Source organism: Salmo salar, chromosome ssa15 (genome assembly GCF_905237065.1).
Source record: "Salmo salar chromosome ssa15, Ssal_v3.1, whole genome shotgun sequence".
Lineage (NCBI taxonomy): Eukaryota > Metazoa > Chordata > Actinopteri > Salmoniformes > Salmonidae > Salmo > Salmo salar.
This window is the reverse complement of record NC_059456.1, coordinates 100,666,050-100,676,097: the sequence shown is the minus strand read 5'-3', so window position 1 is coordinate 100,676,097 and position 10,048 is coordinate 100,666,050. Positions and strand designations below refer to the sequence as shown.

The 10,048-nt window shown below is 43.8% G+C and overlaps 1 protein-coding gene across 1 annotated transcript; it reads right to left on the bottom strand.

Moving 5' to 3' along the window:
* Positions 1-2,104: 2,104 nt before the first annotated feature.
* On the bottom strand, positions 2,105-6,890 carry pofut1 (protein O-fucosyltransferase 1). The gene is made up of 7 exons (XM_014147330.2): positions 6,712-6,890; positions 6,391-6,512; positions 6,051-6,233; positions 5,526-5,638; positions 5,097-5,289; positions 4,699-4,941; positions 2,105-2,625 (listed from the first exon to the last, which is right to left on the bottom strand). The coding sequence occupies exons 1-7, from the start codon at positions 6,848-6,850 to the stop codon at positions 2,431-2,433; spliced, it is 1,188 nt and encodes a 395-aa protein (XP_014002805.1). The 5' UTR covers positions 6,851-6,890; the 3' UTR covers positions 2,105-2,430.
* Between the last annotated feature and the right edge of the window lie 3,158 nt (positions 6,891-10,048).

Below are 10,048 nucleotides of genomic sequence, written 5' to 3'. Positions count from 1 at the left end.
TCAGTACTTTGTTGAAGCACCTTTGGCAGTGATTACAGCCTTGAGTCTTCTTGGATATGGCTTAACTATACCTGGAATGTTCAGCGTAAGATATTGACATCACAGCCAATCGTTGTCTTTGTCCTGCTACTGTATGTAGTAGCCTAGCAACATGTTCCTAGGTAACAGCTGAAGACCAATCATAATAAATAGGAGCAAATGTCTCTTACAAAATTTGGTCAATATAACTTTGGAAAATGTTATTCAAAGAAATGCATTGACAAATGTAGCATGTCAAAAGCGAGAATATGCATTAACTGGTTTCGTTGAAGGGTACAGACATGTATTCACCAGTGAAGCCTGAATCTTCTCCATTTATCTAACCGAGGAAGCTCAGTCATCACATTTTAGGGTTATTTTCATAAATGTCATGTTCCCGGTCATTTTAATCACAGAGCAATAATACAACTAGCTAGCAGGTACAATGCTTCAAAAATATCAGAAACCGATGACAAAAGCTGATACAGTAATCATTTACATATTTGAGTACATTAGAAAAAGGTAAGAGGAAGACTGTCAACGTCCCCCCTATAATTAGTATCTGCAGGATCAGTTACTGCACTCCTGAGAGGGTTATTCCCCCTGCAACTTTTTTTATTTTTTACCTACCAATTGCAGGAAACATGCATTGAAAGCGTTACTTTATTCACAGCGAACAGAGTTTACCCCCCCCCAAAAGAAGTATTACTACATCACTGTGTAATATACTGCTCAAAAAAATAAAGGGAACACTTAAACAACACATCCTAGATCTGAATGAAATAAATCTTATTAAATACGTTTTTCTTTACATAGTTGAATGTGCTGACAACAAAATCACACAAAAATAATCAATGGAAATCCAATTTAGCAACCCATGGAGGTCTGGATTTGGAGTCACACTCAAAATTAAAGTGGAAAACCACACTACAGGCTGATCCAACTTTGATGTAATGTCCTTAAAACAAGTCAAAATGAGGCTCAGTAGTGTGTGTGGCCTCCACGTGCCTGTATGACCTCCCTACAATGCCTGGGCATGCTCCTGATGAGGTGGCGGATGGTCTCCTGAGGCATCTCCTCCCAGACCTGGACTAAAGCATCCGCCAACTCCTGGACAGTCTGTGGTGCAATGTGGCGTTGGTGGATGGAGCGAGACATGATGTCCTAGATGTGCTCAATTGGATTCAGGTCTGGGGAACAGGCGGGCCAGTCCATAGCATCAATGCCTTCCTCTTGCAGGAACTGCTGACACACTCCAGCCACATGAGGTCTAGCGTTGTCTTGCATTAGGAGGAACCCAGGGCCAACCGCACCAGCATATGGTCTCACAAGGGGTCTGAGGATCTCATCTCGGTACCTAATGGCAGTCAGGCTACCTCTGGCGAGCACATGGAGGGCTGTGCGGCCCCCCAAAGAAATTCCACCCCACACCATGACTGACCCACCGCCAAACCGGTTATGCTGGAGGATGTTGCAGGCAGCAGAACGTTCTCCACGGCATCTCCAGACTCTGTCATGTCTGTCACGTGCTCAGTGTAAACCTGCTTTCATCCGTGAAGAGCACAGGGCACCAGTGGCGAATTTGCCAATCTTGGTGTTCTCTGGCAAATACCAAACGTCCTGCACAGTGTTGGGCTGTAAGCACAACCCCGACCTGTGGACGTCGGGCCCTCATACCACCCTCATGGAGTCTGTTTCTGACCGTTTGAGCAGACACATGCACATTTGTGGCCTGTTGGAGGTCATTTTGCAGGGCTCTGGCAGTGCTTCTCCTGTTCCTCCTTGCACAAAGGCGGAGGTAGCGGTCCTGCTGCTGGGTTGTTGCCCTCCTACGGCCTCCTCCACGTCTCCTGATGTACTGGCCTGTCTCCTGGTAGCACCTCCATGCTCTGGACACTACGCTGACAGACACAGCAAAACTTCTTGCCACAGCTCGCATTGATGTGCCATCCTGGATAAGCTGCACTACCTGAGCCACTTGTGTGGGTTGTAGACGCCGTCTCATGCTACCACTAGAGTGAAAGCACCGCCAGAATTCAAAAGTGACCAAAACATCAGCCAGGAAGCATAGGAACTGAGAAGTAGTCTGTGGTCCCCACCTGCAGAACCACTCCTTTATTGGGGGTGTCTTGCTAATTGCCTATAATTTCCACCTGTTGTCTATTCCATTTGCACAACAGCATGTGAAATTTATTGTCAGTGTTGCTTCCTAAGTGGACAGTTTGATTTCACAGAAGTGTGATTGACTTGGAGTTACATTGTGTTGTTTACGTGTTCCCTTTATTTTTTGGAGCAGTGTATGAGGATGGAGTAGATCACATTCCCACAATGCACTGTCCAAGTCCTCACCCAAGATTCTAAAAGCCATTTGTCATCTTTCTTCGGAATGGACTACCCAGAAAGGGAAAATCTTCACAGCTCCTGTTTCTTGTACATTTTTCCAGCGTAGTCCATTCCGAAGAAAGACGACGGTCGGGCATGGACATCCCGGTCTCGTTTTACAAAAGCAGAGAACGAGGACACACAATTACCAACGAAGTGGTCAGCTTGGCTTAGGATATACAGGTCCAACTGGGCAGAGTCCGGCTTGAGGCTCACCACCTTCACCTGGGCATGGACAGACAAACAAACGATACACTGAACATGCAGTATACAAACAAAGCATGTTTACCAACAGCGTAACACCTGCGAAAAATGGATGTACTGTATGTGTTTATACAGTGTATTCGGAAAGTATTCAGATCCCTTGACTTTTTCCAGTTACGTTACAGCCTTATTCTAAAATTGATTACATAGTTATCAATCTACACACAATACCTCATAATGACAAAGCAAAAACAGTTTTTTTTTTAATTTAGCAGATAAAAAAACCAAAATTACTGAAATATTACATTTACATACATGTTAATTGAAACGCATTCCAGGTGACTAACTCATGAAGCTAGTTGAGAGAATGCCAAGAGTGTGCAAAGATGTCATCAAGTCAACGGGTGGCTACTTTGAAGAATCTAAAATATATTTTGATTTGTAAAACACTTTTTTGGTTACTACATGATTCCATGTGTGTTATTTCACAGTTTTGATGTCTCCACTATTATTCTACAATGTAGAAAATGGTAAAAAATAAAGAAAAACCCTTGAATGAGTCGGTGTGTCCAAACTTTTGACTGGTGCTGTAAGTATTCAGACCCTTTACTCAGTACTTTGTTGAAGCACCTTTGGCAGAGATTACAGCCTCGAGTCTTCTTGGGTATGACACTACAAGCTTGGCACAGCTGTATTGGCACACCATTCTTCTCTGCAGATCCCATCAAGATCTGTCAGGTTGGATGGGGAGCGTCGCTGCACAGCTATTTTCAGTTCTCTCCAGAGATGTTCAATCAAGTTCAAGTCCGGGCTCTGGCTGGGCCACTCAGAGACTTGTCCCGATGCCACTCTTACGTTGTGTTGGCTGTGTTCTTAGGGTCGTTGTCCTGCTGGAAGGTGAACCTTCATCCCAATCTGAGGTCCTGAGCGCTCTCGAGCTGGTTTTCATCAAGGATCTCTGTACTTTTCTCCCTTCATCTTCCCCTCGATCCTGACTAGTCTCCCAGTCCCTGCCACTGAAAAACATCCCCACAGCATGATGCTGCCACCACCATGCTTCACCTTAGGGATGATGGCAGGTTTCCTCCAGATGCGACGCTTGGCATTCAGGGCAAAGTGTTCGGTCTTGGTTTCATCAGACCCCCATGGTCTGAGTCTTTTAGGTGCCTTTTGGCAAACTCCAAGCGGGCTGTCGTGCCTTTTACCGAGGAGTGGCTTCTATCTGGCCACTCTACCATAAAGGCCTGATTGGTGGAGTGCTGCAGAGATGGTTGTCCTTCTGGAAGGTTCTCCCATCTCCACAGTGGAACTCTGGACCTCTGTCAGATTGACCATTGAGTTATTGGTCACCTCCCTGACCAAGGCCCTTCTCCCCCGATTTCTCAGTTTGGCCGGTCAGCCAGCTCTAGGAAGAGTCTTGGTGGATCCAAACTTGTTCCATTTAAGAATGATGGAGGCCACTGTGTTCTTGGGGACCTTCAATGCTGCAGACATTTTTTTGTACCCTTGCCCAGATCTGTGCCGCAACACAATCTTGTCTCGGAGCTCTACGGACAATTCCTTTGACCTCATGGCTTGGTTTTTGCTCTGACATGCGCTGTCAACTGTGGGACCTTATATAAACAGGTGTGTGCCTTTCCAAATCATGTCCAATAAATTGAATTTACCACAGGTGAACTCCAATCAAGTTGTAGAAACATCTTAAGGGTGACCAATGGAAACAGGATGAACCTGAGCTCAATTTTGAGTCTCATAGCAAAGGGTCTGAATACTTATGTAAATAAGGTATCTGGTTTTTTATTTTATAGAATGGCAAAAATTTAAAAACCCGTTTTCGCTTTGTCTTTATAGGGTATTGTGATGTCATTATGGGGTATTGTGATGTCATTATGGGGTATTGTGATGTCATTATAGGGTATTGTGTGTAGATTGATGATACACATTTTATTTAATCCATTTTAACATAACAAAATGTGGAAAAAGTCAAGGGGTCTGAATACTTTCCGATTGCACTGTATGTATGCATGTATGTATGCATGCATGTATGTATATATTTAACTGACAAATAAAATGAATAAATCAAACAAAGCTCACCTTATCCTTGAAGAGTTTTTGGATCTCTGCGAGGTGGGACTCTGAGTCTGTGGCGATGTAAACAGAACGAGCAGAGGTTTTCTTGACCCAGAGCTTGAGGGCCCGGCGGATCTCAGCCAGGTCAGGGAGGCACATGGTCATGGTGAGGGGCAGAGCAGTGTGACGGTTATAACCCACACACTGAGGAGAGGCCATGAAGTGAGGCCCAGCATCCCCACTCTGGAGCAGCTTACAGGCATTTACCTACAAGGACAATTACATCGGGGAATACAACAGGGAAACAGAATGGGTCAGGGCAGCCAAAAAAGTATTGAAAATGTCAATAACTAATCTTTTTTTTAATTCTGTCGACTATGTGTGTGTGTCTCTATCCATGTGTGTGTGTGTTCCCAGCTCACCCAATCAGAGCCGATCCTCAGATGTATGGCCACGTATGGCCTGGGCAGCAGAGCAGCGATGTGTTCCTGTCCATCCTGCACCATCCTCTCCGTCCAAACTACATACCGCTGTAGACCCACATATTCCTCTATGACAGGGAACTGAGCCGGGGCACCAGGCAGGGTCAGAACAGGGTGCTCTGATGGAGGGAACCTGCACAGGGGAAACCATAGATGGAAGGAATTTGGGACTGCAGATTAAAATTAACTGGCTGGCTAAAACTTGCACTTCTACAGTGATGTTCATTAATGGGCACCGTCCCTGTAAAACTACATTTAATGTAATACATTGGTTATGGTAACAAGAGGTGTAATTATTCTGTTATATCACCAGTAAGTTGAGCAAAAAACATGCTTATGTTTCACTAACAGTAAAGCACAAAGACTTACTTGTTGAGCCAATGAGGTTGGTGGTAGGAACTGAAGGACAAGCCATCAAACAGGACAGACCTGTCAAACTCCACTCCTACGTGGTCCCAAAACGGACCAAAAGGATTCCCGTCCTGATAATGACAGCATGTGATGGTTCATAAAACCCCATGAGCAAGACTTGACAAGACATTTATACCAGATCTTATGGTTTTTCACCACTTGGTGGTAAACATGAGAAATAGATGATATGGAAGAGATTTTAATGTAAAATACAGTTATAGTAACATTCCATCAGGGGGCAGTGTTCTGCTCTGCCATGGCATTCTTTCCATGAACAACACTAAATCAATTCATGTCTTATAAGTAATTTAACTATATAAAAAGAAAATAGAGCCAAAACTATGGCCTCTGTTCCAGGACTTGGCTTTTATATAATCTCTCTTGACCAGTTTCAACGTTTTTTTTCTTTCACTAACCGGGCTCAATACCTGAACAACTGTCTCAGTTATCTCCGACTCTCTGAACCTCAATCACAACACTCACCTTCATGGGGCAGGACTTCTTGTCCACGCTCCTCTGGGCAGCTGACTCAAAGCAGTAGGCTACCCTCTGACCCTTAGGCCAGTGTGTTGGAGCAAGCTGTTCCATGAAGTCCTCCAGGCTTACCACACGGTGGTAGTGGGTCAGGGCTTCCAGCTGGAAGAACTCACTGTAGGGGACATGTACCTGTTGAAAGGGAGACACAGCTGTGAGAGTGAGATGTGATCATCGCTGCATCACAATTCTCTGTCCTTTCTCCCAAAGTGTGCTCTTGTTCACTTTGTGGATTTAAAAGAAAAGGACTGGTGAGATCAACACCAGGAAACATGATTCATGCACTTACATTTGAGTATGGTGGCGCGTGGTGCCGGTACACTATGAAGGGGGGAACTGCCAGTGTGCGATTCAGGATTTTTGCGAATGCCAAAGAACCCAGAAAGTGGTCGGCTTGGTTTCCAAATCGACCTGAGTAACGAAATTGGTCCCATTAGCAACGAATTTTAAACACTACATTTATATTTGGAAAATACAAATCTAGATAGCACAAATACGTAACATCTGCGTTAATAAATTAACTGTAAGGAAAACATAGCCGGGCTAGTTACAAATCAGACATCAAGGACACCCGAGTATCTATGCTTCCAATTAAAGTTGATCAAATTACCCATGCAAGGACAATATAAAATGTAGCCATTGTCGTCCCACGTTAACTCTGTAGCACACGTTAGACTAATTTGTAGCAATATTGCTATAAGCGAATAATAAACCACAAAAAGTTGCAAATGATTCCGTTTCGCCGCCATTGTGTTTCATGCTACATCCCAGAATGCATTGGATGTTGAAAAAAGTTTAACCCCCGACGTGCTGCTTCCGCTTGTAGACGTGGGTCGGCTACATCACTCTGAAACGTCCAATGAATTTGGAATTGAAACTTCATATGATCTTGGAAAATTGATGGAATATTTAGACATAAATCTATTTCAGGGAATCTTTAGACATGTGTGTGAGGAAAGTGAGAGAGAGCGAGAGAGAGAGAGAGAGAGAGAGAGAGAGAGAAAGAAAATAATATATTATCTGTTGTTTTAATTTCAGATTCATATGTGAGGCAATCAGTCTTCATGAAATGTGAATTTATTAGCCAAAGAAATGTGTGATTCTTTATTTTTAGTAGTCACAGAATTGACTCATTTGTCTGGCATTAACTGCTCTTATACAAAAATTATTTGGAACAGGCTATATCACAAAACTGCGATGTGTAAATGACATACAGAAGCTGATGACAGAAGTATTGTACTTTTTTCTTTTTAAATCAGAGTATTCTGATGAAAAGATAAATGAAAGAGTATGAACAGATTCAAATCATCATCCAATAGGCCTATACAAATCCCACAAGTCAAATCCCACAAATCAAATCCCACAAAACCCACGCATATTGCTCACACACATGTCTTGTAGCTTAGTTTGGGGAAAAAACAACAACATCATGCTTCTAAACCAAACCGCCTGTGAGTTCATCATCATAGATGTACTAGTATTTGATTGTGTTTCTTCATTAATGAACAACAGGGTCCTGGTGAAATCGTCAGCGGTGACAGAGAGGACCATGAGTAACTGGCTTCCTGACCATAGTGCCTTGAACTGGAATGGAGTCAATCAAAATGGAGTCAATGTTATTTTCACTGATAAAGACACAGAAGAAACAAGTACTAAGACTGAACCCAGAGCTCTGTGATTAAACTCTTCAATAAAATACAAATATGTGTGCAACATGCCTCAACCCATATAAACACTTGGTTTGGGTGTGGCCTCAACCCATATAAACACTTGGTTTGGGTGTGGCCTCAACCCATATAAACACTTGGTTTGGGTGTGGCCTCAACACATATAAACACTTGGTTTGGGTGTGGCCTCAACCCAAAAAACACTTGGTTTGGGTGTGGCCTCAACCCATATAAACACTTGGTTTGGGTGTGGTCTCAACCCATATAAACACTTGGTTTGGGTGTGGCCTCAACCCATATAAACACTTGGTTTGGGTGTGGTCTCAACCCATATAAACACTTGGTTTGGGTGTGGCCTCAACCCATATAAACACTTGGTTTGGGTGTGGCCTCAACCCATATAAACACTTGGTTTGGGTGTGGCCTCAACCCAAAAAACACTTGGTTTGGGTGTGGCCTCAACCCATATAAACACTTGGTTTGGGTGTGGCCTCAACCCAAAAAACACTTGGTTTGGGTGTGGCCTCAACCCATATAAACACTTGGTTTGGGTGTGGTCTCAACCCATATAAACACTTGGTTTGGGTGTGGTCTCAACCCATATAAACACTTGGTTTGGGTGTGGCCTCAACCCATATAAACACTTGGTTTGGGTGTGGCCTCAACCCATATAAACACTTGGTTTGGGTGTGGTCTCAACCCATATAAACACTTGGTTTGGGTGTGGCCTCAACCCATATAAACACTTGGTTTGGGTGTGGCCTCAACCCATATAAACACTTGGTTTGGGTGTGGCCTCAACCCAAAAAACACTTGGTTTGGGTGTGGCCTCAACCCATATAAACACTTGGTTTGGGTGTGGCCTCAACCCAAAAAACACTTGGTTTGGGTGTGGCCTCAACCCATATAAACACTTGGTTTGGGTGTGGTCTCAACCCATATAAACACTTGGTTTGGGTGTGGTCTCAACCCATATAAACACTTGGTTTGGGTGTGGCCTCAACCCAAAAAACACTTGGTTTGGGTGTGGCCTCAACCCATATAAACACTTGGTTTGGGTGTGGCCTCAACCCATATAAACACTTGGTTTGGGTGTGGCCTCAACCCATATAAACACTTGGTTTGGGTGTGGCCTCAACCCATATAAACACTTGGTTTGGGTGTGGCCTCAACCCAAAAAACACTTGGTTTGGGTGTGGCCTCAACCCATATAAACACTTGGTTTGGGTGTGGCCTCAACCCATATAAACACTTGGTTTGGGTGTGGCCTCAACCCATATAAACACTTGGTTTGGGTGTGGCCTCAACCCATATAAACACTTGGTTTGGGTGTGGCCTCAACCCATATAAACACTTGGTTTGGGTGTGGCCTCAACCCATATAAACACTTGGTTTGGGTGTGGCCTCAACCCATATAAACACTTGGTTTGGGTGTGGCCTCAACCCATATAAACACTTGGTTTGGGTGTGGCCTCAACCCAAAAAACACTTGGTTTGGGTGTGGCCTCAACCCATATAAACACTTGGTTTGGGTGTGGTCTCAACCCATATAAACACTTGGTTTGGGTGTGGTCTCAACCCATATAAACACTTGGTTTGGGTGTGGCCTCAACCCATATAAACACTTGGTTTGGCCTCTACCCACATTATATAGTGCTGTGTGTGTGCATGTATGCCAGAGAGAAAAGGTCTGTATGAATGTTTGTGCATTGTATGGGGCATAAAAAAACAACAACATCACCACTGCTGTCAATGAAGCCAATTTGTCTTAATTAATTGATAGATAATTTTATCATGTCTTATAACAATTGTTACAAGTTCCTGAGGTGGCTTGAACTTTAGAATGCTAATTGTAGATTGACAGACCAACCACGAGCAGTTGATATCTTCACAGGGGAACTCTCCCATCCCCCTCATCCCACAACCACGTAAGTACTCACACACACACACACACACACACACACACACACACACACACACACACACACACACACACACACACACACACACACACACACACACACACACACACACACACACACACACACACACACACACACACACACACACACACACATGCAGGTACAGAAGTTCCTCAAAATAGTATCCCTGTTCTACATGTATGTGAACCTTTCTAACTGTGAATGTAGTTCATTCATAGAGGTCCATGACATGCATGTGACCGTGCAGAATACCAAATGAAATATGAAATGAGCTCTGGTCAATTGCTAGCAGGTTATGGAACTTGATGGATTGGCTGTTCATCACATTGCTTGAGAG

Excerpts from the sequence above, each read along its gene's own strand:
- pofut1 (XM_014147330.2), bottom strand. The coding sequence starts at position 6,850 with ATGGCGGCGAAACGGAATCATTTGCAACTTTTTGTGGTTTATTATTCG. Across the intron at positions 5,290-5,525 it reads CAACCTCATTGGCTCAACAA|GTTCCCTCCATCAGAGCACC; the intron begins GTAAGTCTTTGT and ends TCCCCTGTGCAG. Across the intron at positions 2,626-4,698 it reads AAAAACTCTTCAAGGATAAG|GTGAAGGTGGTGAGCCTCAA; the intron begins GTGAGCTTTGTT and ends GTCCATGCCCAG.